At 69.0% G+C, this 25,558-nt stretch overlaps 7 protein-coding genes across 14 annotated transcripts; 4 read left to right on the top strand and 3 right to left on the bottom strand.

The window, feature by feature from the left end:
- Nucleotides 1-306: 306 nt before the first annotated feature.
- Nucleotides 307-2,648, bottom strand: PIH1D1 (PIH1 domain containing 1). Of its 2 annotated transcripts, XM_030970856.1 has the most exons (9): nucleotides 2,612-2,648; nucleotides 2,436-2,519; nucleotides 2,290-2,353; nucleotides 1,888-2,082; nucleotides 1,740-1,801; nucleotides 1,504-1,588; nucleotides 1,306-1,399; nucleotides 998-1,145; nucleotides 307-440 (listed from the first exon to the last, which is right to left on the bottom strand). In XM_030970856.1, the coding sequence occupies exons 2-9, from the start codon at nucleotides 2,514-2,516 to the stop codon at nucleotides 405-407; spliced, it is 765 nt and encodes a 254-aa protein (XP_030826716.1). In that variant the 5' UTR covers nucleotides 2,517-2,519; nucleotides 2,612-2,648; the 3' UTR covers nucleotides 307-404. The 2 variants fall into 2 exon arrangements, with proteins under 2 accessions (XP_030826716.1, XP_030826717.1); XM_030970857.1 differs by lacking the exons at nucleotides 307-440; nucleotides 2,612-2,648 and adding an exon at nucleotides 689-746 and having other exon boundaries at nucleotides 2,436-2,605.
- A 263-nt stretch (nucleotides 2,649-2,911) lies between these two features.
- On the top strand, nucleotides 2,912-8,331 carry ALDH16A1 (aldehyde dehydrogenase 16 family member A1). Of its 3 annotated transcripts, none has more exons than XM_030970852.1 (17): nucleotides 2,912-3,050; nucleotides 3,363-3,465; nucleotides 3,845-3,971; nucleotides 4,042-4,202; nucleotides 4,287-4,364; nucleotides 4,448-4,635; nucleotides 4,819-4,962; nucleotides 5,337-5,528; nucleotides 5,883-5,987; nucleotides 6,070-6,206; nucleotides 6,283-6,355; nucleotides 6,545-6,606; nucleotides 6,892-6,969; nucleotides 7,318-7,514; nucleotides 7,741-7,863; nucleotides 8,085-8,114; nucleotides 8,251-8,331. In XM_030970852.1, the coding sequence occupies exons 1-16, from the start codon at nucleotides 2,955-2,957 to the stop codon at nucleotides 8,090-8,092; spliced, it is 1,872 nt and encodes a 623-aa protein (XP_030826712.1). In that variant the 5' UTR covers nucleotides 2,912-2,954; the 3' UTR covers nucleotides 8,093-8,114; nucleotides 8,251-8,331. The 3 variants fall into 3 exon arrangements, with proteins under 3 accessions (XP_030826712.1, XP_030826713.1, XP_030826711.1); XM_030970853.1 differs by adding an exon at nucleotides 7,071-7,245 and having other exon boundaries at nucleotides 7,338-7,514; nucleotides 8,085-8,325; XM_030970851.1 differs by lacking the exon at nucleotides 8,251-8,331 and having other exon boundaries at nucleotides 8,085-8,222.
- Nucleotides 8,332-8,621: 290 nt separating this feature from the next.
- On the top strand, nucleotides 8,622-10,770 carry FLT3LG (fms related tyrosine kinase 3 ligand). 4 transcript variants are annotated; one of them, XM_030970858.1, is made up of 6 exons: nucleotides 8,622-8,835; nucleotides 8,939-9,043; nucleotides 9,253-9,306; nucleotides 9,416-9,559; nucleotides 9,952-10,084; nucleotides 10,155-10,770. In XM_030970858.1, the coding sequence occupies exons 1-6, from the start codon at nucleotides 8,806-8,808 to the stop codon at nucleotides 10,529-10,531; spliced, it is 843 nt and encodes a 280-aa protein (XP_030826718.1). In that variant the 5' UTR covers nucleotides 8,622-8,805; the 3' UTR covers nucleotides 10,532-10,770. The 4 variants fall into 4 exon arrangements, with proteins under 4 accessions (XP_030826718.1, XP_030826719.1, XP_030826721.1 ...); XM_030970859.1 differs by lacking the exon at nucleotides 9,253-9,306; XM_030970861.1 differs by lacking the exon at nucleotides 8,939-9,043.
- Nucleotides 10,771-10,882: 112 nt separating this feature from the next.
- CCDC155 (coiled-coil domain containing 155) lies at nucleotides 10,883-13,747 on the bottom strand. 2 transcript variants are annotated; one of them, XM_030970854.1, is made up of 14 exons: nucleotides 13,393-13,747; nucleotides 13,245-13,319; nucleotides 12,985-13,165; nucleotides 12,789-12,904; nucleotides 12,531-12,597; nucleotides 12,308-12,451; nucleotides 12,113-12,230; nucleotides 11,984-12,034; nucleotides 11,832-11,909; nucleotides 11,693-11,749; nucleotides 11,535-11,594; nucleotides 11,335-11,399; nucleotides 11,187-11,244; nucleotides 10,883-11,117 (listed from the first exon to the last, which is right to left on the bottom strand). In XM_030970854.1, exons 1-14 carry the CDS (start codon nucleotides 13,439-13,441, stop codon nucleotides 10,884-10,886), a joined length of 1,353 nt encoding a protein of 450 aa, XP_030826714.1. In that variant the 5' UTR covers nucleotides 13,442-13,747; the 3' UTR covers nucleotide 10,883. The 2 variants fall into 2 exon arrangements, with proteins under 2 accessions (XP_030826714.1, XP_030826715.1); XM_030970855.1 differs by having other exon boundaries at nucleotides 10,982-11,244; nucleotides 11,535-11,608; nucleotides 11,832-12,034.
- A 41-nt stretch (nucleotides 13,748-13,788) lies between these two features.
- CD37 (CD37 molecule) lies at nucleotides 13,789-15,845 on the bottom strand. Its single transcript, XM_030970863.1, has 8 exons — nucleotides 15,478-15,845; nucleotides 15,267-15,339; nucleotides 15,061-15,185; nucleotides 14,774-14,848; nucleotides 14,572-14,676; nucleotides 14,313-14,492; nucleotides 14,155-14,238; nucleotides 13,789-13,866 (listed from the first exon to the last, which is right to left on the bottom strand). The coding sequence occupies exons 1-8, from the start codon at nucleotides 15,541-15,543 to the stop codon at nucleotides 13,789-13,791; spliced, it is 786 nt and encodes a 261-aa protein (XP_030826723.1). The 5' UTR covers nucleotides 15,544-15,845.
- A 201-nt stretch (nucleotides 15,846-16,046) lies between these two features.
- BAX (BCL2 associated X, apoptosis regulator) lies at nucleotides 16,047-18,578 on the top strand. The gene is made up of 6 exons (XM_030970850.1): nucleotides 16,047-16,179; nucleotides 16,304-16,352; nucleotides 17,063-17,224; nucleotides 17,592-17,727; nucleotides 17,834-17,938; nucleotides 18,208-18,578. Exons 2-6 carry the CDS (start codon nucleotides 16,324-16,326, stop codon nucleotides 18,307-18,309), a joined length of 534 nt encoding a protein of 177 aa, XP_030826710.1. The 5' UTR covers nucleotides 16,047-16,179; nucleotides 16,304-16,323; the 3' UTR covers nucleotides 18,310-18,578.
- A 1,577-nt stretch (nucleotides 18,579-20,155) lies between these two features.
- Nucleotides 20,156-21,693, top strand: LOC115917118 (ferritin heavy chain A-like). Its single transcript, XM_030970849.1, is given in 5 exon segments — nucleotides 20,156-20,438; nucleotides 20,593-20,739; nucleotides 20,824-20,949; nucleotides 21,407-21,487; nucleotides 21,489-21,693. Coding segments are annotated over 5 exon segments (540 nt in total). The 5' UTR covers nucleotides 20,156-20,336; the 3' UTR covers nucleotides 21,573-21,693.
- Nucleotides 21,694-25,558: the final 3,865 nt, after the last annotated feature.

A 25,558-nucleotide genomic window follows, 5' to 3' on the forward strand; every position in this document is an offset into this window, starting at 1 on the left:
CAGAGCACGGGCTGCGGGTTTGGCTTTTATTGGGGGGTTTTGTACCAAAAAAAAGGGAAGGGGAGAGGGCTGAGGGGTCTGGGGGGGTCCCTGAGTGGTTGGGGGGGCTCAGGAGCATCCTGAGAACGGCCCCAAAGAGTTCTGGGGGTCTTGGGGGGGTCCAGGAGGGCCCCGGGGGAAATACTGGGGGGCTCCTGGGGGGTCCCGGGCAATCCTAGGGGGTCCCGGGTGGGATTTCGGGGGGTCCCGGGTGGGTTTTTTGGGGGGTCCCGGGTGGGTTTTTCAGGGCATTCCGGGTGGGATTTCGGGGGGTCCCGGGTGGGTTTTTCAGGGGGTCCCGGGTGGGATTTCGGGGGGTCCCGGGTGGGTTTTTTGGGGGTCCCGGGTGGGATTTCGGGGGTCCCTCACGCCCGCAGCAGCGGCATCGTCACGGTGAGAACCTGTAAGGGGCGTGGCCACGCGTTAGAGGGGGGCGTGTCCCCGGGGGACAGGGGGCGTGTCCCCGGTGGAGGGGGCGTGTCTCTCCCGGTCGGTTGCCATGGTTACCTTGGAGCGGCGGTGGAAGCGCGCGCGGCACCGCGCGGGGTCGGCGCGCATGCGCAGTGGCAGCCCCAGCTCCAGCAGCGCCGCCTGGCGGCCCGGAGCAGGCGCGGGAGCGGCGCCGGCAGCGCCCCCCGGCGGCGGCGCGGGGCGCAGCAGCAGCAGCCGCTCCTCGCTCAGCCCCAGCCACAGAGAGCCGCCCCCTCCTGGGCGGGGCCACAGTTAGGACACGCCCACTGCGCCCCGACCCCCCTCACTGCTCCCCTACCCCCCACCAAGGATGGTGGAGCCCCCTCCCAGCACAGACCCCGGTGCCCCCCAGTCCCTCCCAGTGCCCCCCAGCTCATCCCAGCTTCCCCCCAGTTCCCCCCAGTCCCTCCCAATCCCCCCCCAGCTCATCCCAGTCCCCCCCAATCCCCTCCCAGCCCCCCCCCAGTCCCCCCAGTTCCCCACTCACCACCTGCTCCAGGTGCACCCGGGCCTGCAGCTCCTGCGGCTCCTGAGCCGAGGGCGAAGCCACGACCACGAACGGGGGGGGCATGGGGGTTTTTGGGGAGGGGTCCTGGGCGTGTTTTGGGGAGGGGTCCCCCTCACCCCGGCAGCTCCTAGAGGCGGGGCCAGGGCCGGGGTCAGGCTGGGGAAGGTCCCAAGGTTTTTGGGGAGGGGTCCCAGGGATATTTGAGAAGGGGTCCCGGGGGTGTCAGGGGTATTCTGGGGAAGGGTCTCGGGGTGTTTTGGTTTAATGTGGGGAGGGGTCCCACATACGGCGGCAGCTCCTGGATGCGGGGCTGGGGCCGGGCCCGGATGCTCTGGGCCGCGATGGAGCCGAGGCAGCGCCGGTTCCGCAGCACCCGCCAGCCTGGCGCGGCGGGGAGGGGTCCGCGGTTACTCTGGGGAGGGGTCCCGGGGGACACAGGGGGGATTTTGGGGCGGGGTCTGCCCCTCCCAGCCCCCCAGACTCACCGGTGAGCTCCAGCTCCACCCCGTACTTGTCCGAGAGCCCCTCCAGGGCCACGGTCAGGAAGAACTCCAGGTACAGCGGGTCGGCCTGGGGGACCCCAGACCCAATTCACTGCCCTGACCCCCCCAGAAGCCCCCAGACCCCAATTTCCCCCCCCAGCCCCACCTGGAGGCTCCTGCGGAACCCATAGTTCACCCTCCCAGAAGCCCCCAGACCCCATTAACGCCCCCAGCCCCACCTGCAGGGTCCTGAAGAAGCCCGAGTTCACCACCACGTCGTAGGCCGTGCAGCCCCTTCCCCCTGCGGGGTCGCAGCAGATTTGGGGGGGTCCCGGGTGTCCCGGGGGGGTCAGGGGTTTTTGGGGGGCGTTTGGGGGGGTCTCTGACCTCGGTCGAGCTCGGCGTGGGGCTCCCCCAGGCTCATGGGGATGCGGAAGGAGCCCCCGGGGCCGGGGGGGTCCCGCAGGAGCTCCTGCAGCCCCGGGGGGGGCACGGGGGGCGGCGGGGGCACCTCGGGCGAGTGGCAAACGTTGAGGAACACCTTGGGACCCCCGCCCGCCTCGCGGGTCTTGACACAGAGACCTGCGGGGGAGAAACGCAACGGAGACCGCCCAAAAATGCACCAAAAACCACCGGAACCTCCCCAAAATGCACCAAATCCAACAGAGACCCCCAAAATGCACCAAATCCAACAGAGCCCCTCCAAAATTCACCGAAATCCACTGGAACCTCCCCAAAATGCACCAAATCCAACAGAGCCCCCCCAGAATCCCCCCGAGCCCCCCGTACCCGGCTGCGGGGTCACGGCCCGGGCGGGGCCGGGGCTCGGCGCCTCCTCAGGGTCCGGGTCCACCTGCGGGAACCGGGAGGGTCAGAACCGGGATCGGGATCGGAACCAGGATCGGAACCGGCGCCGGGATCGGCCCCGGGCCCACCTGCAGCAGCAGCCGCCGCAGCGCCGCCTCCTCCTCCTCGTCCGCCTCCAGCTCGGCCGAGAGCAGCGACGGGTCCGCCATGGCCTGAGGGAACCGAGAGCTCCGGGACCGCCCGGGAACCCCCGGGAACCCCCGGGAGCCCCGAAACCGCCCCGTACCCCCAGGCCCGCCCTCACCGCGCCTTCGCCTCCCGCCACTTCCGCTTCCGGCGCGGCCCCGTCTCCATGGTTACCGAGGCTGCTCTGGCCACTTCCGGTGATTCTCAGGGTTCCGGGGCCGCTCTGGCCACTTCCGGTGACTCTCGGTGGTTCCGGGGCCGCTCTGGCCACTTCCGCTAAGTCTCTGTGGTTCCGGTGCGGCTCTGGCCACTTCCGCCCAATCTCGGTGGTTCCGGTGCCGCTCTGGCCACTTCCGCCCAATCTCTGTGGTTCCGGTGCCGCTCTGGCCACTTCCGGTAAATCTCGGTGTTTCGGGGCCGCTCTGGCCCGCCCTGCCCGTCTCGGTGGTTGCTCGGCCGTGATGGCGGCTCTGGCCGCCCTCGGGGCTCCCCCGGTCCCCGAAATCTTCGCCACCATGGAGGACGGGCCGATCCCCGGCGGGACCAACCCGGGCGAGGTGAGGGGGGCCCTGGGGGTCCCCGTGGGGGTCCTGGGGGGCTCTGGGGGGGCTCTGGGGTTTTCTGGGGGGGCTCGTGGGGTCCTGGGGGGTCCCTCAGAATCTGGGGGGGTCTTGGGGGCATCTTGGGAGCCTCCTCAGGAATTTAGGGGGGTCTGGGGGGAATAATGGGGCTGGAGGAGGCACCGGGGGGATTGGGGTGGGTTTTGGGGGGTCCTGTGAGGATGGAGGGGTCCTGGGGGGTCCCAGATGGATCCTGGGGGTCCCGGGGGGTCCTGGGGAGGGGTCCCAGAGGGTCCCCGTCCCCCCCAGGCGTGGCTGGAGTCGCACGGGCGCAGCCTCGGACACTTCGTGAACGGAGCCTGGCTGAGACCGGAGGGGAGGGAGCGGCTGGAGTGCCGCGAGGCGGCCACGGGTACGGGACACGCGGGGACACGCGGGGGACACGCGGGGGACACGCGGGGGACACGCGGGGGACAGGGATTGGGGACACTGAGGGACACGCGAGGGACACTGAGGGCACAGGGACTGGGGTCAAGGGTCAAGGGCACAGGTTTGGGGTCACTGGGGCACAGCAGGGTCAGGGATTGGGGCAGGGTCACGGAGTTGGGCTCAGGGTTTGGGGCAGAGCTCGGTGCTCAGCGGGCAGTGTCCAGTGGTCAGTGTCCATCCCTGTGTCCCCAGGCCACACAGTGGCCGCGGTGCCGGCCGGGGACAGCTCGGGGGTTGGGGTCAGGCTTTGGGGTCAGCGGTCAGTGTCCAGCGGTCAGTGTCCATCCTCCGTTGTGTCCCAGGCCGGCCGGTGGCCGCGGTGCCGGCCGGGGACAGCTCGGACGTGGCCGTGGCCGTGGCAGCAGCGGCGGCGGCGGCCGAAGCCTGGGCGGGGCTGGGGGGGCCCCGGCGGGGGCAGCACCTGGCCAGGTGAGTGACCTCTGACCCCGGGTGACCGCGGGTGACCCTGGGTGACCCCCTGACCGCTCTGTCCCCCCAGGCTGGCCTCGCTGCTGTCGGGGGACCCCGGGGTGGCCCTGGGGGCGCTGCTGGCCCTGGGCGGGGGGCGCCCCCTGTGCCGGACCCTCGGGGCCGAGCTGGACCTGGGGCTGCGGCCGCTGCGGGGGCTGGAGCCCCCCGAGGGGGGGTGGCGCCCGCTGGGTGAGTGTCATTGTCCCCACGGTGTCCCCATCGTGTCCCCACGGCGTCCCCTGACCCCCTGTGGGTGTCCCTGTGTCCCCCCAGGGGTGGTGGCCCTGCTCCTGGCCGGTCCCTGCTCGCTGCCGGAGCTGCTCTGGAAATTGGGGCCACTCTTGGCCATGGGTGAGTGCGGGGGGGGTTCCGGGGTGCCCCTTTTGGGGATCCCAGCCCCTTTCGGGCTCCCATCGTTCCCGGTGTCCCCCCAGGGAACACGGCCGTGCTCGTGGCGCCCCCGGCGGCGGCGCCGCCGCTGCTGCTGCTGGCGGAGCTGGGCGGGGAGGGGGCGGCGCTGCCCCCGGGGGTCCTGAACGTCCTGGCGGGACCCCCGGGGCTGCCCCGGGCCCTGCGCGGCCAGCCCGGGATCAGCGCCATCACCTGCGCGGGAGCGGCGCAGGTACGGGGCCACGCCCAGGGGAGGGGCCAACAACGGGACCACCCCCCCAAAGTGCGGTCCCTGTCCCTGTCCCCGTGCCCGCCTCCCCAGGAGGAGCTGCGGTGCCGCTTCTGTGGGTCCCTGTCCCTGTGTCCGCACCGTGTCCCCTGTCCCCACGTGCTGTCCCCATGTCCCCCTCCCCAGGACGATCTCCGGTGCCACCTCTGGGGGTCCCCGCTGCGGGGGCCGCGCCTGGGCGGGGGTCTCCGGGGGGGCCGGCTCGTTGTCATCGTGCTGGACTCGGCCGACCTGGACAGCGCCGCCGCCGCCGCCGCCGCCGCGGCCACGGTGGGGCTGGGGGCTCGGGGAGGGGTTTGGGGGGTTTGGGGACGGGCTCTGGGGTTTTTCAGGTTTTTTTTTTGGGAGGGCTTTTTGGGGAGGTTTCGGGGGATTTTGGGGATTTTTTGGAGTTTTTTTGGGGGGGGGGGTTTGTGGGGGTTTGCTGGTTTCTGAGGGTTTCTTTTGGTGAGCCTTTCCGGGAGGTTTCAGGGTTTGTTTTTTGGTTTTTTTTGTGGGTTTGGGGTGGTTTTTCAGGAGGCGTTTGGGTTTCTCCTGGGGTTTTTGTGGGGGACCTTCGGGAGGTTTCTGGGTTTGTTTTGGGGTCGGTCTGTGCGGTTCCCTGGCCTGTCCCTGATGTCCCTGCTGTCCCCTGGTGTCCCCAGCTGCCTGGGGGCGGCTCCGTGCTGCTGGCCCAGGACTCGGTGGCGCCGGCGCTGGAGCGGCGGCTCCGGGCCCGGCTCGGGGGGCTGCGCCTGGGGGACCCCACGGACGCCAGGACCGAGGTGGGGCCGCTGCCCCCCGGGACCCCCCTGCCCGAGGAGCTGCTGCGGGAGGCGCGGGAGGAGGGGGCGCAGGTGACACAGGGGGACACGGGGGTGGCACAGGGCGGGGAGGGGGATGCGGGGTTTGGGGGTGGGTTTGGGGGCTCCTGGATGTGGGGGTTGGGGGCCGTTTGGGGTGTTTACTGGGGGAAATTTGGAGGTTTTTGGGGTTTGGGGTTGGGTTTGGGGGTTCCTGGACATTGGGGTGGCTTGAGGGGGGGAGTTTGGGGTGTTTTCTGGGGGAAATTCAGAGGTTTTTGGGGTTTGGGGGTTCCTGTACGTTGTGGGGTCCCTTTTGGGTGCCCCAGGGGTGGTCTGGGGGTGCCCTGGGTGTCACTCCAAGTGTCCCCCCCTCGTTGGGACCCCCCCCCTTTTTTTTGCTCCCAGATTTTCCAGGCTCCTCTGCCGGCGCTGCCGGGGGGGGGGCGGCGCTTCTACCCCCCCACGCTGATCTCGGGGGTGGCCCCGACCTCGCGCTGCCTGCGGGAGCCGGTGGGTGCCCGGGGGGTTGGGGTGCCCCGGGGGGGTCTGGGGCGCCTTTGGGGACCCTCTGAGCGCCCCCTGCCCCCCCCAGGTGCCGGGGCCGGTGCTGGTGCTGCTGCCCGTGCGTGGTCCCTCCGAGGCCGTGGCCGTGGCCTCGGCGCTGCCCCACGCTGCTGCTGCTGCCCTCTGGGCCCAGGACATCACCGTGGCCTTGGACACGGCGGACAGGTGAGCACCAGCACCCCCTGACCCCGAGGCCAGGCCAGGAGTGACCCCTGGTCACTGAGCACTGACCCCTCTGCAGGCTGCCCCAGGGCCTGGTGACCCTCAACTCCCTGGACCTGCCCGAGCCCTTCGGGGGCTCCGACCTGGATGAGGTGGGGGGAGCCAAGGGGGGGCTCTGGGGGGGTCTGGGAGGGGTCCAGGGGGGTTTGGGGGGGTCCTGGAGAAGCCGGAGGGACGTGGAGGTGTCCTGGGGGGAGTGGGGCGGTTTTGGGGGTCCCCAGGGTGGGTGTGGGGGGTTCCTGTGCCGTTGCAGATGGGCTCTGCCCCCCCACTCCCTCCAGGCGCTGCGAGAATTCGGGTGCCCCCCCTGGGAACAGCCCCCCAAGGTGGAGGAGCCGCTCAGGTACCCCCTGATGGGACAGGGACCCCTCCCCAGGATGGAGACCCCAAACTGGGGGGGTCCCAGGACAAGAACTCCAAGACTGGGACTGGTTTAGCGCCCCAGGATCCCCTTCTCCCCCCCGGGTGGTCTCAGCCCCATCCTGCCCTGGACGTGTCCCAGAGGGTCCCGTGTGCCCCTCAGGACCCCCCCGATTGTTCCTCTTGCGGGGGTCCCGGTGCCCCCGATGCCCTCCCACGGCCGTGTCCTCTGACCCCTGTGTCCTTTGTCCCCTCTGTCCCCTCCCAGCCCCCCGGTGACCCTGGATGACCCCGGTGATCCCGAGCTGGCCCAGGCCATGGCCGCCGCCCGCGGGGCCGCCCCGGGGTGAGTGCGGGGGTGGGTGGGGTGACCCCCCCGGGGGTGTCCCCGACCTCGGGACCCCTCGGGGAGGGGGGGTCGGTCCCTGACGCCCTCCCTTCCCGCAGGTGGGGGCGGCTGCCGGGGGCGTCGCGGGCCCGGGTGCTGCGGGGGGCGGCGGCGGCGCTGCCGGGGGGTCCCGGGACCCCCGAGGACGGCGACGGCGGCGACACCGGCGGGAGCCTGCGGGGGGCGCTGCTGCGCTGGGCGGAGCGGGCGGAGCGCGCGGGCGGGGCCGTGCAGGTGGGCGTGGTCAAAGGGGGTGGGGCAGGAGGGGGCGTGTCTGTTCGGTGAGTGGGCGTTGCTTCTGATCAGGCGTGACCAATCCGCTGCAGGAGGTGCCCGGGGGGCGGGCCCTGCTGACGAGGCGGCCGCTGGGAGTGCTGGGCGTGGCCTGGGGCTGGCCACGCCCCCTGACGCTGGAGCTCCTCCTCCCGGCGGTGGCGCTCGGGAACGCGGTCGTGGTGGTGGCGCGCCCTGGCGGCGCCGGTGCCGCACAGCGGCTGCGGAAGGTGCGGACCCGGGAGCCCCCCGTGCCCCTCCGGGGACACCCGTGATGCCCCCCTGACCCCCGGGTGGCCCCCATGTCTCCCCCGCGACCCCGCATTTGTTCCCCCGGACCTCCCCTGTCCCCCTGCCCTCCATCGCGTGCCCCCCCGAACCCCTCCGGGACCCCCCGTCCCCTTCCATCCCCCCGGACCCCCCCGGTGACGCTGCCCCCCTCCCCTGTGTCCCCAGGCTCTGGTGGCCGCGGGGCTGCCGGGGGGGGCCCTGGCGGTGCTTCCCGGGACTTTCCGGGGCTGCGGATCTCGCCTGGCGCGGCAGCGCCCGGACGGGCTGTGGCTGTGCGGGGGGGACGCGGTGAGTGCGGGGGCGGTGCGGGACATTTTGGGGGGGGGGAGCAATGTGGGGACACGGGGAAGGGAACAGCAGAGGCGACGCGGGGGGAGGAGGGTGGGCACTGGGCTGTGGCGTTTTGGGGGTCCCGAGCCGTGGGGCGGCTGCTGTGGGGGGGTTTGGGGTGGGGGGTGACACCCCCCGGCTGTCCCCAGCTGTCCCCGCTCATGTCCCGTCCCCCCCAGGACTGTGACTGGGCCTCTGCCGTGAGCGTGCCCCGCGTCTGGGGGGTCCCGGCGGGGCTCCTGGGGGCTCCGGGGCAGGACCCCCCCCCCGGCACGGAGCGGGAGCTGGAGCTGCGCTGCACCCGCCCCCGCTGCCTTTGGCTGCCGGGAGGCGCCCCCTGAGACCCCCCAATCTGCGGGGAGTTGGGACCTCGCGCTGTGCCCCCAGCCCCGCGACCCCCACCCCAATAAAGCGCTCCGAGCCGCAGCCGCTGTCCTGTCTTTGGGGGGGACCGGGGGGTCTCGGGCTGCAGTGGGGGGCATTTTGGGGGGGAACATTTGGGGGGGAACATTTTGGGGTGCCCCGCCCCTGCACGTGCCCGGACGCCCCGGCCCCCCTCCCTCGCTCGGGGCAGCCGCACCCAAAGCTCGGCGGGGCCGGGCGGGGGTCCCGCGCGCCGGAGCCCCGCGGGGTTCCGCAGGGGGTCCCCGGGGTGAGCAGGGGGCGCTCGGGGCTCCGCGGGGTGGGTGCGAGGGGGCGGCTCGGCTCGTCCCGCTGCCCTCTCGGGTTTCCTGGGCCCCCTCCCGGCCCGCTCCCACTTTCGCTTTCGCCGGCGGCTCCGCCGCGGCCCGAGGGGTCCCGAGGGGGTCCCGGGGGGTCCCGAGGGGGTCCTGGAGGGTCGCGGGGGGGCTCCGGGAGCGCTCGCGGGTCCCCGTGCGCCGTCCCCAGCTCGGCACCACCATGGACGTGTCCCCCCCTTGCTCTGCTCCGGTAAGTGGGGAACCCCCGCGCCCCCCCCGCAATGTGCCCCTCCGGGACCCCCGCGAGAGCCCCTCGGGACCCCCGTGAGAGCTCCCCCGTGCCCCCCCGCCAGGTGCCGCCGCTCCTTCTGCTCCTGGCCCTGCCCGCCCTCGGCAGCTGCTGCTCCTTCGGCTTTAACCCCATCAGCAGCACTTTCAGCGCCCACCTGAACAACCTGGTGAGACCCCCGCCCCCAGGACCCCCCCGCGAGCTCCGGGATCCCCACGGGACCCCCCGGATCCCCCCAAACCCCCTCATTCCCCAGGGAAGGGTCCCGAAAACCCCCTGACTGCGCCCCTTCACCCCCAAAGGGTCACTGGGGACCCCCTGAGCAGCCCCCCTCAGCCCTCCGGGCTGTTTTTGGGGACCCCCTGACCCCTCCCACAGACCCCCTGGCTGCTCCTCGACTACCCCGTGGCGATGCCCAGCAACCTGGAGCCGGTGAGCGAGACCCCCAAATCCCATGCGTGCCCCCTCCCCAAATCCCTCCCTGTTCCTGCTCCCCGAGACCCCAGACCCCCCAAATCCCGACCTGCCCTGGCCCCTCCAGGACAGCGCCTGCTCTGATCTCTGGGGGCTTCACTTCGGGGCGCTGGCCCTGCAGCGGATGCTGGGGGTGGCGGGCAAGGATTTGGCCCCCCTGCTCAGGACCCTCCTCGCCCAGCTCCACTTCGTGGCCGAGTGTCACATCCAGGTGGGTGGGGGTCCCCGGGGGGGCTCCCGGGGGGCTGGGGGTCCTGGAAAGGGGGGGAATTGGGGGGGCTCCAGGTGGTCCTGGGGAGGCCAAGGTGAGTCTAGGGGCCTGAGGGGCTCTGGGGACCCCGCAGGGGTCTGGAGGTTCCCTGGGGTGTCCAGGGTTACTCTGAGGGTCTTGGGGGGCTCTGGGGTCCCCAGAGGGGTCTGGGGGTTCCCTGGGGTGTCCAGGGTTACTCTGGGGCTCTTGGGGGCTCTGAGGGTTCCCTGAAGTGCCAAGGTTACTCTGGGGGTCTTGGGGGGTGCAGGAGCTCTGGGGCATTTCTGGCATTTCCCAGGGTGGTTCCGAAGGGGTCTGGGGTCCCCCGGGGGGCTCCTGTGCCATCTCCCCAGGACCCCCAGGGCTGTGTCCGGCTGGAGAGGGTGAACGTGTCGCAGCTCCTGGAGACCCTGGCGCAGCACCTGGGGGGGCTGCAAGGGAGACCCTCCCACTTCCCCGGCTGCGCCCGCTTGCGCTGCCGCCCAGGTACCCCCCGGGACCCCCGGGAGACCCCCGTAACCCCCCAGGGCAGCTGCTGACCCCCATCTCCCCCCAGGCCCGGCGCTGAGCAGCCCCGCCGAGCGGCATGAGCGGCAGAAGGGGACCCTGGGGGCCAGGCAGGGCCCCCCCAGCCCCGCTGGACACGGGCTGATGCTGCTGGGGGGACTTGGGGTGGCCCTGGGCCTGGTGGCGGCAGTCTGGGCACTGTGGAGGAGACCCTGTGCCCAGATGGGGACACTGGGGGGCACTGGGGACACTGGAGAGGGCGGCGAGGGCATGGAGGGCGCTGTGTGTGTTGGGGACACTGGGGACAGGGAGGGTGCTGGCTGCCCTGGGGACGCTGGGAGCACTGGGGGGCACTGGGAGGTCATTCCCCTCAGCACCCCCCAGCCCTCACAGGGACCCCCAAGACTGGAGCAGGACGGGACCTGAGCGGCCGAGCGGTACCTGGGGACAGACACAGGTACTGGGAGGGCTCCTGCATACTGGGATCACTGGGAATGCCCTGAGGACCATCAGGCCCTCACCCTGTGCCGCTGGTGAGAGTCGGGGACCACCCAGCTCCCTGCTGGAAGCCCCTGGGGGCCACACCGGGATCTCCAGAGCCGCGGAGAGACCCAGGGAGGGGGCCCGGCCCGGCCCCGTGCAGTGTCCATAAAGCTGATCCTGACACCCCGGCTCTGACCCTGCTTGAGTGCACTGGGAGGACTGGGACGAGGCTTTGGGGGAACTGGTACAGACTGGGGCACTCACAGCACTGCCCAAACGGCCTTTACTGGGGGTCTCACAGGGGCGGGGGGCTCCGGTGGCGCAGCTGGGGCTGGGGCCACTGGTGGGGCAAGAGGTAGAGCAGGGCCAGCAGCGCTAGCAGCGCCAGAGCCCACGGTGACAGCAGCGGCGTCCACGGTGACAGCGGCGCCTGGGGGGCCACCGCCTTGGCCACCTCCTTGGGGCTGCCCTCCAGGCCTCCTCCTCCTGTCCCTGTGTCCTCCTCCTCCTCCTCCTTGTCCCCCGTGCCCTGGGCAGAGCCTCGGGGTCAGTCAGTGGCTGGGGTGGCCCTGCAGGGCCCCCCTGAGCCCACCCTTACCGGGCTCGCCGTGGCCGTGGCCTGGAGCTCCAGCTGGCCGCGCGGGCACCATGGGCGCCTGTGGGAGGAGGAGGAGGAGGGTGAGGACGAGGAGGTGAAGGCTCCAGAGTGTCCCAAGGACATCCCCCGCCCACGTGTTCCCCCCTACATGGCCCAGGCGTCCCGCATCTGGCCCAGCTGCTGCCGCAGCCGTGTCGTCTCCAGGCGCAATTCCTGCGGGGGAGAAGGGGTTGTCACCCTCGGTCCTTGACCCCCACACAGAGAGTGGCCACCCAGGGGCTCTGCTGTGGCCACCCAGGGGCTCTGTGGCCGCTGTCAGGGCCCAAACCGAGGGCAGACGTGCTGTACCTGCACCATCCGCTCGTACTCCTCCAGTGCTGCCGTCAGCTCCTGCGCCCTCTGCCCTGCCTGTGGGACAGGGCCTGAACATGAGCGGCCGTGGGACAGGGCTGGGGGTGGCCCTGGTGACAGCTGGGGTGGTGGCAGTGTCACTGGGCAGCGCTCACCTGGGCAAGGGCTGTGTCCCGGGCAGAGAGCAGGGCAGTGTCACGGCAGAGCTGGGCCTGGGCAGAGGGACAGGGACAGGGACCTTGTGTCACTGTCACTGTCACACACAGCCCCCAGCGCCACGGCCACCGTGCTCACCTCCAGGCTGGCAACCCGAGCCGCCTGCGCCTGGAGCTGCTCCCGCAGTCCCTGGCCCTCGGCGAGGAGCCGCTGGTTCTGCCAGGGGTGAAACAGGGCTGGGGTTTCCTGTGGCACTGCCCCGCTGGGGCAGCCCCCAGCGCCAGGCTGACCTCCTCCTGCAGGCCCTCGGCCCGTGAGCACAGGCTGCGCTGCTCCTTCTCCTGGGGAGGGGACACCAGCCGTGAGGGGACACCGTGTGACAGCGTGACAGCACGTGGCACCTCAGCTCAGTCTCTCACCGCGTGCCGTGCCTGCCGCCGCAGCTCGGTGTTCTCCTCCTCCAGCCGCTTCACCACGGCCTTCATGTCGTCCAGCTCCTCCACGGCCGCCCTGGCCTGCTCCAGCGCCTGCCGGCTGCTGCCAGGGGCAAACGGCGCTTCAGCCTTGCCAGGATGCAGACCCAGACCCCGTGCCCGGGAGCCCCTCGGGAGCACCTTCGCAGCTGTGCCTGGAGCTGTGCAATCTCCTCGGCCAGGCGGGCGTTGAGCTCCTCGGCCAGCTCGGCGTCCCGCTGCAGTTTGGCGTTCTGGGCCGCCAGCTGCCGGGCACGGCTCCGCAGCCCCGCGGCCTCGGCGCTGCTGGGGAGTCCCACAGGTCCTGGGGTGCTCCTGCCAGCACGGCCAGGGATGGCGGGGTGTCCCCACAGCGGGCACTTACGGGCTGGTGGCGTCTGTGTTGTCACCCTGGAGCTGGGCGGCTGCTGGAGATGCGTGTCCTTCCTCCTCTGTGGGACGGGACACAGCGGGCTGGGTTTGTGACCCCATGGGGCCAGGTTTGTGTCCCCATCGGGACTGTGTTTGTGTCCCCACTGGGCTGTGTTTGTGACCCCATCAGGCTGTGTTTGTGTCCCCATCGGGCTGGGTTTGTGTCCCCATCGGGGCCACTCTGACTCCCTTTTCCTGGGCCAAAGCCCACCTGCTGGCACTGCTCCAGTGGCTACGTCCTGCTCCTCGGCCCTGCATGGACGGAGCCGTGGGTCAGCACCACTGACTGGTCCAGTGTCACCAGCGGCCACATCCTGCTCCTCGGCCCTGCATGGATGGAGCCATGGGTCAGCACCACTGACCTGTCTGGCTAGCATCAGGCACTGTGCCCATCTCTGGGCACTGACCCCTCCTGCCGGCACGCTGCGATCCAGGCGCCCATGGCGCTGCGGAACCGGCTCCAGTCCAGCGCCATGCCCGCGGCCGCGGGGTCCAGGGCCCGCTGCAGCGCCCGCAGCCGCCCGTCGTGCCCGCTGTGCCCAGTCATGGCCGCCACGTACTCCACCACCCGCTGTGGCTGCACCAGCCCTGTGTGGATGCACCGAGGGTTCAGGGACCACCACCTCAGTCTGGCTGCGGCCACCTCGGCCCCAGGGGCTTCGGCTACCTGTACGCTCGGGGTCGCAGGCAGCGAAGGTGCAGTCCAGGGCGAATTCGTCCGAGCAGCCGCTCTCGGCAGGGGCTGAGGGGGGGACACGCGTTATGGAGGGGCCCGGCGCCTCGCCCCCCACCCCGCTCCCTCATGGTGCCCGCACCTGGCAGGGGGATGACGGCGCCCGGGGCGCAGGGAACCTCTGCAGCCATGGTGTTCGGGGTGCTCCGGGGCGGTGTCGGGGGTCCCGGGGGCCTCGGGGGGTCCCGGGAGCGCCGCGGGGCTGAGGGGGAGCCGGCGGGGGGGGGGGGAATCGCCTCACGGCGAGGAGAGGGGCGGGGCCTGGCGCGAGCCCTTCCCGCCCAGAGAAAGGGACGGAGCAAGGGGCGGAGCAGACGAAGTGGGCGTGGTCAGAGGGAAGGGGCGTGGTCCTGCTGCTCCGCGCTCCCCGGTCCCGTCCCGGCGCCCTCCCGGTCCCGTCCCGGTTCCGCTGCTTCCCAATGGCTTTTATTTAAGCACGAAGCCCTCCGCACTTCCCCCCCACACCACCCCGGCCCCCTCAGAGCCCCCGCAGCAGCTTCTCGTAGCGGGAGTCCAGGTTCCGGAGCAGGAACATCGACAGCATCAGCAGCGAGAGCTGGGAGCAGAGAGCAGGATCAGCCCCCCCAACCCCTCGGACCCCTGACCCCCCTCCCGGCCACCCTGACCCCCCCACCGACCCTTCTGGCCACCCTGAATCCCCTAGGACCCTCCTCTGAGCCCTCCCTGGCCCCCCAGCCCACCCCACCTGTGGTCCCCCCACAGCCTTCCAGCCACCCCCAGGCCCCCCCAGCTCAGCCCCCGGCCCAGGGCATCCCCCCACAGCCCTCCGAGCACCCCCAGCCCCCTCCCAGCTCAGCCCCCCGCCCGAAGGCATCCCCCCTACCTCCCCCAGGCCGATGCCGATGCAAGCCCCCACAATGGTGACCAGGTTTCCGGCCAGCCAGCTCTGGACTCTCTCCTTGCAGCCCTGGGGTGACAGCTGGGGGGTCACTTGGAGCCCCCCACGGAGCTCCGGGACCCCCCGATTGCCCCGTTCCTCACCCCGGGGAAGGTGTCCTGGGGGGCAGCCGTGGGGCAGTGGCCATGGGGCAGCACCCCCGGGCTCCCGTGGGTGCTGTTGGGTGCCCTGAGGCAGGAGCAGGCGATGGCTCTGTCCCCGTCCCTGGTGGCCTCATCGTGCTGCTCCCAGTCCTGGGGTCCCTTCCAGCCACAGCAGCCGAGCTGGGGACGGGGGCAGAGGGTCAGTGTGGTGGCCGTGGGGTGGTCCTGGGCTCCTTTTTCGGAGGGGGGGGGGTTTCACCTGCTGCTGGACAGCGTCCCAGCTCTCGTGGGGGTCCCCAGGGGGTCCCTGGGCTGGGTAGCTCCGGATCAGCTCCTCTGCGTAGGTGGCCACCTTGGCAGCCAGCTGGGGACAGGGGTCAGCACAGCCGAGCCCCCCGAGCCCCGGGGTCCCCCCCGAGCCCCGGGCTTCCCCCCAGCTGGGGCTGAGCCCCCGCACTCACAGCTGCACGCTGCGTGTAGACGATGATGGCCACGGTGATCTGGGCAGCGAGGAGCAGCAGCAGCAGCCCGAAATACTTTGGGGACAAACGGGGGTGTGGGGGTCAGCCGGACCTGCCCCCAGCCCCTCCTCACCCCACAGGGTCCCCCCCTCCCCACTGCTGCGCCCCCGGTGCAGGATGTGGTGGCACCACGTGTCCCTGCGGTCACCCCAGGAAGTTGCAGCACAGCCACCCCGCACCCTCCCGGTTCCCCGAACCCCCGGACCCCCCCGAGCCCCCCGACTCACCAGCCCCAGCATGGCCTTGACCTCCTTGAGGGCCCCCAGGCAGCCCAGGAAGCCCAGGAGCATGGTGGCCATGCCGACCCCCGAGAAGCCATAGGAGCAGAGCCTCAGGCTGAGCAGCGGCGACCCTGGGGACACCGAGGGGGGGTCAGGGACCCTCTGGGGGTGCCGCAGCGCTCGGGGTACCCCGCGATTTGGGGGTGCCTTACCCAGCACGGCGGCGAAGCTCTGCCGGTCGAACAGGACCCAGAAGCTGAAGGCGAGGAGGAGGATGCCCAGGAACTGGGGGGGAGCCCAGGTCAGGACATGGGGGACCCCCAGTGCCCCCCCAGCACTGGGAGGTTGTTGCCCCCCACCCGGGTCCCCTCAGGTTCCCCCATCTCCCCCCTGCCCCCCAAGTGCCCCCCCAGCCCCACTCACGAAGAAGAAGAGGTTGAGGAGGAAGAGGAAGCACTTGGTGCAGCCCAGGCAGCTTTTGGGGCTCATGGCTGCGCTTTGGGGGTCGCACCCGCACGGACCCCGAGCCCACTCCGAGCCCGAACCGTCCCCGGGCCCCGGTTCCCCTCCCGCCCCGGCCGGCGCCGCCGCCTCGGGACCCGCGGGAGGCGCCGGGGGCGGCGGAAGCGCCGCGGGGGCGTCGCCCCGGGACCCCCACGGACGGCGGGAGCCGTGACCCTGGTGTGACCCCCGGTGCGACCCCCGGTGTGACCCCCGGGAGCGTGGCCGTGACACCCGGTGTGACCCCTGGGGCCGGGCGGTGACCCCGGGGGTCCTGGGGGGCTGCGGGGGCGGGGTCGAAACCGGAAGGGGGCGGGACCGGGCAAGGAGTGACGGGCCAAGGGGCGGAGCCTCTGCGAACAGGGGGCGTGGTCTAACATCCGCCCCGCCCAAGCGCGGACCGCCCCCTCGCTCACGTGAGGCGGGCGCCCCGCCCCGCCGGTGTCACGTGACGGCGGCGGGGCCCACGTGTTCCGGGCGCGATGGCGGCGGCGGCGGCCTCGGCCCAGCGGGGCGGCGGCGGCGGCGGCGGAGGCGAAGGAGGAGGGAAGCGGCAGCGATCCGGGGCCGATCCCGGAGCCGGGGCCGGCGGCGGCGAGCCGCCCCGCCCACCAGGGGGCGGTGGTGAGTGGGGGAGCGGGGGACCGGCGGCCGCGCGCGGCCTGTGCGGCCCGGGCAGGCGGCGGCGGCCGCCCGGGTCGGGCTGTTCGTGGCCGGTTCTGCCCGGTGAGCGCCCCGCTGTCCGCAGGGGCCTCCTCGGACCAGATCATGCAGACCGGGGCGATCCTGCTGCGGGCGTGAGTAGGGGAGCGGCGGGAGAACGGGCGGGGCCGGAGGGACAAGGGGCGGCTTGGGGACACGGGGGGGACTTGAGGACTTGGGACCGGAGGGACTGGGGGGACAAGGGAGGGACTTGGGGGACCCAGGAAGGACGTGGGACTGGGAAGGGACTGGGGGGACACACGGCGTGGGGGGGGACTTTGGGGACACAGGAAGGGAAGGGGACTTGGGGGACAAGGGGGGGACTTGGGACTGGGAGGGGATATGGAGGACTCAGGGTGCAGGGGGGCTTTGGGGGACACAGGAAGGACTTGGGACTGGGAAGGTGCTGGGGGACAAGGAGGGGACTTAGGATTGGGAGGGGACTGGGGGGACACAGGGTGTGGGGGGGCTTTGGGGACACGGGGGGGACTGGGGGAACTTTGGGACTTGGGGGGCACTTGTGGGGATTCTGGGGGGACGCAGAGTGCAGGGGGAACTCAAAGGGGGGAGCTTGAGAGGACGCAGAGCCGTGGGGACACAGGGAGTGAGGGGGGAGTTGGGGGGACACGAGAGGATCCCAGGGGGACACAGGGGGGGCTTGGGGGCCATCGGGGGGGCTTGGGAAGGCCCTGGGCACGGGGGTGAGCTGTGCTCCAGGCGTGGCCCTGGGGGGAAGGTGGGACAGAGGCACAGGGGGCCGGGTCCCCGGAGCCGGGGGGTCACGCAGGGCACCGGGGGCTCCCAGGTTCGTGCGGGACCGCGTGCAGCGCTGCGGGGACCCCCAGGCCGTGGCGCTGAGCGAGGCCGAGCTGGGCCAGCCCCAGCCCAGCAGCCCCGACACCAAACGCCTCAGCGAGTGCCTGCGCCGCATTGGCGACGAGCTCGACAGCAACATGGAGCTGCAGAGGTGGGCAGCCCTGCCGCTCCCCAGGGGCCGCAGCGGGGATTTGGGGGTGGGGACCGCCCCCCGGCCCCGCCCTGCCCTCGGTTTGTGGTGCTCCGAGTGGGGGGGAGGGGCATCCTGCGGTTCCACTCCCCATGTGGGGGGGGCTGGGGGGGTTGGGGTGTCTCTGTGACCCCCCCAGCGGGGTTGGGGTGTCTCTGGGACCCCCCAGCGGGGTTGGGGTGTCTCTGTGACCCCCCCAGCGGGTTTGGGGTGTCTCTGGGACCCCCCCCCCAGCAGGGTTGGGGTGTCTCTGGGACCCCCCAGAATGACCTGACCAGAATTTCCTTCCGGCCCCTGTTGTCCCCCGCCCGCCGTGCCCGTGCCGCAGGATGATCGAGCAGGTGGGCTGCGACGCCCCCAAGAAGCTTTTCTTCCGCGTGGCCAGGGAGATGTTCGCCGACGGCACCTTCAACTGGGGCCGTGTGGTCGCCCTCTTCTACTTTGCCTGCAAGCTGGTGCTCAAGGTGGGTGTGGAGCCCCCCCAAGGGCCTTCCCAGCCCCCTCTGAGCCCCCCAAGGGCCTTCCCGGCCCCTCTGAGCCCCTCCGAGCCCCCTCCCCTGCTCCCTGCAGGCTCTGTGCACCAAGGTCCCGGAGCTGGTGCAGACCATCCTGCGCTGGACCATGGAGTACCTGCAGGAAAACGTGCTGGCCTGGATCCAGGCCCAGGGCGGATGGGTGAGACCCCAAAGCCCCCCATTCCTTGGGGGTCTGTGCCCCTGACCCCTCCCTTGAACCCCAAACCGCCCCATTCCTCGGGGGGCCAGGCCCCTGTTTGGGAATCTCCCTTCCCCAAGTTCCCTTTTACCCCAAATTACCCCAAATATACCCCAAATCCTCCGTCCCCCTTTTCCCAGCTGCCCTGGGCTGGCTGTTCCGGGGGGGTGGGGGGAGGTCTGGGACCCCCAGGGCGGGGTGCTGACCTCGTCCCCCCGTGTCCCCCCCAGGAAGGGCTCCTGTCCCACTTCGGGACCCCCACCTGGCAGACCATCACCATCTTTGCCGCCGGCGTCCTCACGGCCTCGCTGACCATCTGGAAGATGTCCTAGACTCTGGGGGGGGGGCCACGTTCTGCCCCCCCCCTCCTGGGACCCCCCCGGACCGGCCCTGCCGGCAGGGATGGCGCTGACCCCGGGCCCGGGGGGTTTTTAACCAACACCACTTGCGCTCACCTGGAGTTTGGGGCGGTGGTCGAGCTGGGGGGGACCCTCCCCTCCATCCCCCAGACCCCCCAGAGGCCACACCTGGGATTTGGGGGGGTTTTAGGGGGTGCCCCCCCCCCCCGCCCTGCCCTCTGTTTGTGGTGCTTTGAGTGGGGGGGAGGGATTCTGCGGTTCCACCCCCGATGTGGGGGTGGCTGGGGGGGGGGTGTCTGTGACCCCCCCAGAATGGCCTGGGGGGATTGGGGTGTCTCTGTGACCCCCCGGGGGGATTGGGGGGTCTCTGTGACCCCCCAGAATGGCCGGGGGGGATTGGGGGAGGGTTGGGTTACAGCCATGGCTGTAGGGTGAGTATTTATTGGGGGTCCCCGCCCCCCAAAAAGGGCCCCCCCAGGTGCAATACCCCCTTCCCGGGGCGGGGGCTCTCAGGGTGGGGGGGGCCACACCCCCCGTTTACACCCCCTCCCCCTCCCCGTTTTTGGGGGTCCCCCCGTGTCCCCCACCCCCCACGGTGCTCTCGGCGGTGACGTCACGGGGAACCGCCCCTCCCCAAAATCGGGGCCCCCGCCTTTTCACCCCCCACCATCGCTTTTCTCCGTCGTGGATTTTTCTTCTCTTTTTTTGTACCTTGGTTTTTGTATCTCCGGAATTTCCATGGAAATAAAAAAAAAAGGCGAACGCGGAGCTTCCTGGGTGTGTCCCCCCCCAAAAAATCCTCAGGGGTCTCGGGGTGCAGATGGGGATGGGGGGACAGGAATTTGGGGGGGGGGGCAGCGCCGCTTTCACTTTCGCTTTTCCCACGTGGCTTGGGTGGGGGGGCGGCTGCGGGGCCGTTTTGGGTGGGGGGGCTCAGCCCCCTCCGCCCTTTTGTCCAACAACATGGCGGGGGTTGGGGGTCCTGCCTCATGGGGGAGGGGTGGGGAGGGGTTCTTCACCCCCCCCTTCCCCCCCGCAGGGCCATTTGGGGTCCGTGTGTGCGGGGGTCTGTCCCGGGGTTCAGTGAGCGGCCATTGGGGGCTGGGGTTTTGGGGCGGGGGTCCCACATCTGGACCCTTGCCCACGGGGCCGCGTCCCTCCTGCAGCGCAGCCTCTGGATCCAGCGCCGAAAGGATTTTGGGGTGAATTCGGGGCATTTTGGGGGGTGGTCCCCCCCCGGGTGTGGGGGGGCTTTGAGGGGGGCTCCCAGCTCCCCCCTGTCCCGCCCAGTTCGCCCCAGTCCCGGCGCGGCGGAAACGCGGAGTCAGCGCTGCCAAGTTCCTCTTTTACGGTCCCGGCGCCGAGTCAGCTCCTTCCGCACCCTACAGCCCGCTAAGCTCCGATTAACGGCAGTCACCCGGCACCCCCGGACCCGCCGGGACACCCCAAAACCGCCGCCCAGCCCCCCCTGTGCCCCCCGACGCACCGGTGAACTGCGGCTCTCCCTAACTCCGATTAACGGGCAACCTGCACGCCAGGACACCCTAAAACCGACCCCCAGCTCCTCCCCGGGTCCCCGTGCCCCCCAGTGCCCCCCAACCCAGTGCAGAACCGCGGTCTCCCCCAGCCCCCCCTCTCCTGGTCACCCCACTCATGGGGGGCACACAAAGGTGGGTGGAGCCCCCCCCGGCCCCCCCAAAATCCTGCCCAGTCATGCTGACTGCGGGGCCGTGTGACAAACGGGGACAAGGGCCAAGGCCACCCGGGTCCTCCCGAGCGAAAAGGGGGCGGGGGGCGCGCCCCCTTCTCTCCGCCCCCGCGGCGGGGAAGGGCCATAAAACCCCCCCGGCGGACGTTGAGCGGCCACAGCCGCGTTCTCGCTTCAACAGTGCTTGAACGGAACCGGCTGCTCGCGGCTCCGTCCGTCCATCCGTCCGTCCCGCCGCTCCCGAGCCTCTCCGTCCGTCCGTCCGTCCATCCGTCCGTCCGTCCGCGCCGCCATGGAGTCCCAGGTCCGCCAGAATTACCACCGCGACTGCGAGGCCGCCGTCAACCGCATGGCCAACATGGAGCTCTACGCCTCCTACGTCTACCTGTCCATGGTAGGGGGGCTCGGGACCCCCGGGCCTTGGGGGACCCCCTTGGTGCACCCCAGAATCCCGCCCCGCCCCGCTGATGGCAGGGCGGAATCCCAGGAATTTGGGGGGTGGGGAGAGGTCGTGGGGGGCTCCCCCTGACCTCTCCTCCCTCCCCTAGGGCTTCTACTTCGAGAGGGACGACGTGGCCCTGTCGCGACTGTCGCGGTTCTTCCTGGAGCAGTCGCGGGAGGAGCGGGAGCACGCCGAGGGGCTGCTGCGCTTCCAGACCAACCGCGGCGGCCGCATCCTGCTGCAGGACATCAAGGTGCGTGTGTCTGTGTGTCTGGGAGGGTCGAGGGGGGCTACCCGGCCCACCCGGGCCCCTCCAGGTGACCGTGGTGCCCCGCAGAAGCCGGAGCGGGACACCTGGGGCTCGGCGCTGGAGGCGGTGGAGGCGGCGCTGCAGCTGGAGAAGTCGGTGAACCAGGCGCTGCTGGAGCTGCACGCCCTGGCTGCCGAGAAGGGAGACCCCCACGTGAGTGAGACCCCCCCCCGGCTTCGGCCTTCATCGCCCCCCTCCTCCTCCTCAAGGGTCTGACCCACCCCCCCTCCTCAAGGCTCCTCCTCCTCCTCCTCAGGGGTCTGACCCCCCCTCCCCAGCTCCCAGTGCTCCCAGTTCCTCCCTTTTCCCACGGGATCACCCCGGGGATCCGGGGGATCCTGTGGTTCCACCCCCTGATGTGGGGCTAGGGGGGCCCTAGAATGACCTGGGGGGGTGGGGGGGCATGGTTACAGCCATGGCCGTACAGTGAGTATTTCCTGGGGGTCCCCACCCCCCAGAAAGGGCCCCCCCAGGTGCAATACCCCCCTCCTGGGGCGGAGGCTCTGTCCACCCTCCCGCTCCCAGGGGAGTTGTTGGGATCTCCTGCTGCTCCGGGGGTCCCTCAGCTCCTGCAGACCCTCGGCCCTGCCTGACCCCCCGTGTCCCGCAGCTCTGTGACTTCCTGGAGTCCCACTACCTGGACGAGCAGGTGAAGGCCATCAAGGCTCTGGGCGACCACGCCACCAACCTCGCGCCGCCTCAACAACGGCGGGGAGGCCTCGAGCGGCCTGGGCGAGTACCTGTTCGACCGCCTGAGCCTGGAGGAGCGCAGCTGAGCCGCCCCCCACCCACCAGCATCCTCCCGAGCCCCCAGACCCTCGTAACGCCCCGCCCCAGCCAAGGGGGCCCTGCCTGCTGGGCTCTCCCAGCATGACTCCCATAAAGGGTCTGTCTCTGCCTCCTCTTGTCTCCTCTGACGTTTGCTCCCCTCCCCACCGGGGAGCTGGGGTGGTGGGCTTGGTGGGGGCTGCCATGGGGTGGCATGGCACGGCCCCCTCAGGGATGGGACAAATTTGTGGGAGTTTGGGGTGTTGCTGAGTAGGGAGGTCTGAGGAAAACCAGAAGGGGCTCCTGAGCACAGGAAGGAGAGCCTTGGACTCGAGTGTCTTGGGACAGGTTTAGAGAATGGATCTGGCCGTGCTAGGCCAGCCAAAGCCGCAGTTCCTTGCAGCTTTTGCCGGGGAGAAATCCTGCCCCATTTGCAAATTAAGGAGGCAGAAGGTGATTCGGGCCACGGACCCCTGGACACCAACGCTGGATAAGGATATTTTAGGTTTTTTTCCCTGGAAAACAAAACTCAGGTTCCTGGTGTCAGTTTGCAGGAGGCGTTTGGCACTGCCAGGGCAAACAGAGTTTTATTTTGCTGCAGCTTTGGAAGAAGTGGAGTGCCCTGTCCTAAGCCTTGCCTCCTCCCCTCAGGCCTCTTCTGCCGTGTCCCCTCCTTCACCCCTCAGCCCTACTCGAACTTCCAGCCCATCCCTCACGGCCCCCAGCGCCCACCCGGGACTCCCTGCAGGAGGGGAGGGGGCTGCAGGGTGACATGGGGGCAACTGAGGGGAGGGGGCTGCAGGGTGACATGGGGGGCTGAGGGGAGGGGGCTGCAGGGTGACATGGGGGCAGCTGAGAGGCAGAAGGGGCACAAAGGAGCGAAGGGGGGCTCCAGGGTGGCGCAGAGATGCTGAGGGGCTGCAGTGGGGAACTTGAGGGTGCCACAGAGAGGCTGAGGGGCAGGGGGGGCCTTGAGGGGCAAAGCGGGGGGTGCCTGAGGGGGACAGGTGAGCCAGCCCTCCCACCACCCCTAACCGCACCCTGAAATACCCCTGACCAGGTGGAGAGTGCACGGTGGAGGCCGGGGGGCCAAGGGACAATGTCGGGGGGCTCGGGGTGGCACAGACATTGCGGGCTGAGGGGCAAGGAGGGGGGGCCTTGGCAGGTGAGGAGCTGACACTGAGGGTTGGGGGTACAGGGGCAGCCCCAGAACCCTCCCAGCAGGTGCAGGCAATTACCCCGATTAATAGGTAGGAATGATGTTTGGAGGCTACAGTGTTACAGGTAGGGGTTGAACATTTTTTAGGTTTTTTTTAGGTTTTTTCAGGGCTTCTAAAGGCTATTTTAGGGATTTTTTATTTTTTTTTTGCAGGAGTTTTTTAGGAATTCTCTGGGAATGTTTAGGATACCTTTAGAGCTTTTTCAGAGTTATAAAATAATTATTTTACGGTGTTCTAAGGGCTGTCTTACTACGAATTGGAGTTGTTAGGAGTGGTTTTGGGTATTCTTGGGACTTTTTTAGGACGACTTAAAAGTTTTTAGGGCTTTTTGAGGAGTATTGAGGATATATGGAGGACTTTTTTAGGACTAGGGTATTTCTAAAGTTTTTTGGGGAATTTTTTAGGGGTTTTTTTAGAGTCTTGTCAGGGCATTTTAAAGATTTAAGGGGTATTCTTAGAGCTCTTTTAGGATTACTTAAGGATTTTTAAAGGTTCTTTGGGGATTTTTAGGGGTGTTTTAGGGGCTTTTTAAAAGTAGGGTATTTTAGAGTATTCTGAGGCTAGTTTTAGGTTTCTGTGGGGTGTTTAGGACACTTTGAAAATTAGGGCTTTTTTAGGGAATTCATAGGGGTTTTTTGGGGTCCTTTCAGGGCATGACAGAGGCTGAGGGGCAGCTTGGGGGGCACTGTGGGGGCTTGAGGGTGGCAGAGGATGGGAACTGAGGGAGGAGCGGGGAGAGGGGACAGTGGGTGACACACAGAGATGCTGAGGGTGGCAGGGGCAGCTCTAGGGTGACACAGAGAAGCTGGGGGCTGAGGGGCAAAGGAGAGGGGTTAAGGGTGACACACAGGAGCCGGGGGCAGCTGGGAGGGGCAGCTGGGAGGGGCAGCGTTCCGCACCGTGAGTCGGGAAGCGGGGAGGAGGAGCCAGGGTCCCGGAGGAGGAGCCGGGGCCTGGGAGGAGGAGCCGGCCCCCAAACAAAAACTCCAGCCCTTTCCCTGGGAAACAAATGTCACAAACCCTGGTTCCTGATGGCAGATTGTAGGACTCTGTTGGCACTACCAAACCAGCCCGGGTTAGCACTGGTGCCAGCTTGGGTCTGGGAGGCATCCTGCGCATCGTGGATTTTCAGGAGCCATTCTGCCACAGGCCCCCAAACATAAGCTCCAGCCCTTTCCCTGGGAAACAAAAGTCACCAGCCCCGGTCCTTGATGGCAGATTGTAGGACACCATTGGCACTATCAAACCAGCCCGAGTTGGCCCTGGTGCCAGCTTGGGTCTGGAAGGCATCCTGCGTATCGCGGATTTTCAGGAGCCAGCCGGCCACTCCGGGGCACAGGCCCCCAAACATAAACAACGGGCCTTTCCCTCTGAAACAAAAGTCACCATCCCCGGTCCTTGATGGCAGATTGTGGGACTCCGTTGGCACTATCAAACCAGCCCAAGTTGGCACTGGTGCCAGCTTGGGTCTGGGAGGCATCCTGCGTATCTCGGATTTTCAGGAGCCAGCTGGCCACTCCGGGCCTGTGGCCCCCAAACATAAACAACAGGACTTTCCTGTGCAAACAAAAGTCACCAGCCCCGGTCCTTGATGGCAGATTGTGGGACTCCGTTGGCACTATCAAACCAGCCCGAGTTGGCACTGGTGCCAGCTTGGGTCTGGGAGGCATCCTGCCTGTCGCGGATTTTTCAGGAGCCAGCCGGCCACTCCGGGCCTATAGCCCCCAAACATAAACAACGGGCCTTTCCCTCTGAAACAAAAGTCACCAGCCCCGGTCCTTGATGGCAGATTGTGGGACTCCGTTGGCACTATCAAACCAGCCCGAGTTGGCACTGGTGCCAGCTTGGGTCTGGGAGGCATCCTGCGTATCTCGGATTTTCAGGAGCCAGCCGGCCACTCCGGGCCTATGGCCCCCAAACATAAACAATGGGCCTTTCCCTCTGAAACAAAAGTCACCAGCCCCGGTCCTTGGTGGCAGACTGTAGGACTCCGTTGGCACTATCAAACCAGCCTGAGTTGGCAGTGGTGCCAGCTTTGGTGTGGGATTCATCCTGCGTATCGCGGATTTTCAGGAGCCAGCCGGCCACTTTTAGACAGAGGCCCCCAAAGATAAATACCGTCTCTTTCCGTGTGGAACGAAACTCACCAGCTCCGGTTCCTGATGGCATATTGCAGGAGTGACTTTCAACTTTCAAATCAGCCGGAATTGTAAATGATGGTTGCTTGGGTCTGGGAGGCGTCCTGCGTATTGGGGCTGAGGGGCAGCTTGAGGGGCACTCTGGGGGCTTGAGGGTGACAGAGGCTGGGAGCTGAGGGAGGAACAGGGAGAGGGGACCGTGGGTTACACACAGAGATGGTGAGGCTGGCAGGGGCAGCTCTAGGGTGACACAGAGAAGCTGGGGGCTGAGGGGCAAAGGAGAGGGGTTAAGGGTGACACACAGGAGCTGAGGGCTGGGGGGCAGAGGGACCAGTTGAGGGGTAAAGGGAGAGGGCTTGAGGGCTGGACAGTCCAGTGGAGATCAGGGGTACAGGGTACAGCTGTACCACCCCTCACCCCAGCCTAACCAGCCCCCCTAAAAACAGCCTTTTCCCCCAACAGCAGCACAACACAGCAACCCTCACACTGGGACAATGACAGAACCCTCAGAGGACAACGGACCCACTGCAAAATGGTAGGGACGACATCTGTGGGCTAGACAGCAAGAGGTAGAGTTCAGAGACTGAGCATGTCTTTTTGAGGTCTTTTTCCCAGGACTTTTGAAGGTATTTAGGG

Source organism: Camarhynchus parvulus, unplaced genomic scaffold (assembly GCF_901933205.1).
Source record: "Camarhynchus parvulus unplaced genomic scaffold, STF_HiC, whole genome shotgun sequence".
Lineage (NCBI taxonomy): Eukaryota > Metazoa > Chordata > Aves > Passeriformes > Thraupidae > Camarhynchus > Camarhynchus parvulus.

Bases quoted from the DNA above. Each gene is read 5' to 3' on its own strand.
- PIH1D1 (XM_030970856.1), bottom strand. From the start codon at position 2,516: ATGGCGGACCCGTCGCTGCTCTCGGCCGAGCTGGAGGCGGACGAGGAG. The intron at 1,802-1,887 runs GTCAGAGACCCC...GCGACCCCGCAG, and splicing joins CCACGCCGAGCTCGACCGAG to GGGGAAGGGGCTGCACGGCC. The intron at 1,400-1,503 runs GTGAGTCTGGGG...CCGCCGCGCCAG, and splicing joins GGTGGAGCTGGAGCTCACCG to GCTGGCGGGTGCTGCGGAAC.
- FLT3LG (XM_030970858.1), top strand. From the start codon at position 8,806: ATGGACGTGTCCCCCCCTTGCTCTGCTCCG. The intron at 9,044-9,252 runs GTGAGACCCCCG...CCCCTCCCACAG, and splicing joins GCGCCCACCTGAACAACCTG to ACCCCCTGGCTGCTCCTCGA. The intron at 9,307-9,415 runs GTGAGCGAGACC...TGGCCCCTCCAG, and splicing joins TGCCCAGCAACCTGGAGCCG to GACAGCGCCTGCTCTGATCT.
- ALDH16A1 (XM_030970853.1), top strand. From the start codon at position 2,955: ATGGCGGCTCTGGCCGCCCTCGGGGCTCCCCCGGTCCCCGAAATCTTC. The intron at 4,636-4,818 runs GTACGGGGCCAC...CCCCCTCCCCAG, and splicing joins CCTGCGCGGGAGCGGCGCAG to GACGATCTCCGGTGCCACCT. The intron at 5,529-5,882 runs GTGACACAGGGG...TTTTGCTCCCAG, and splicing joins CGCGGGAGGAGGGGGCGCAG to ATTTTCCAGGCTCCTCTGCC.
- CCDC155 (XM_030970854.1), bottom strand. From the start codon at position 13,441: ATGGCTGCAGAGGTTCCCTGCGCCCCGGGCGCCGTCATCCCCCTGCCA. The intron at 11,595-11,692 runs GTGAGCGCTGCC...CCTGTCCCACAG, and splicing joins GGGACACAGCCCTTGCCCAG to GCAGGGCAGAGGGCGCAGGA. The intron at 11,245-11,334 runs GTAGGGGGGAAC...CTCCTCCCACAG, and splicing joins ATGCGGGACGCCTGGGCCAT to GCGCCCATGGTGCCCGCGCG.
- CD37 (XM_030970863.1), bottom strand. From the start codon at position 15,543: ATGAGCCCCAAAAGCTGCCTGGGCTGCACCAAGTGCTTCCTCTTCCTC. The intron at 15,340-15,477 runs GTGAGTGGGGCT...GCTCCCCCCCAG, and splicing joins TCCTCAACCTCTTCTTCTTC to TTCCTGGGCATCCTCCTCCT. The intron at 14,849-15,060 runs GTGAGTCGGGGG...TTGTCCCCAAAG, and splicing joins TCAAGGCCATGCTGGGGCTG to TATTTCGGGCTGCTGCTGCT.
- BAX (XM_030970850.1), top strand. From the start codon at position 16,324: ATGCAGACCGGGGCGATCCTGCTGCGGGC. The intron at 17,225-17,591 runs GTGGGCAGCCCT...CCCGTGCCGCAG, and splicing joins AGCAACATGGAGCTGCAGAG to GATGATCGAGCAGGTGGGCT. The intron at 17,939-18,207 runs GTGAGACCCCAA...TGTCCCCCCCAG, and splicing joins TCCAGGCCCAGGGCGGATGG to GAAGGGCTCCTGTCCCACTT.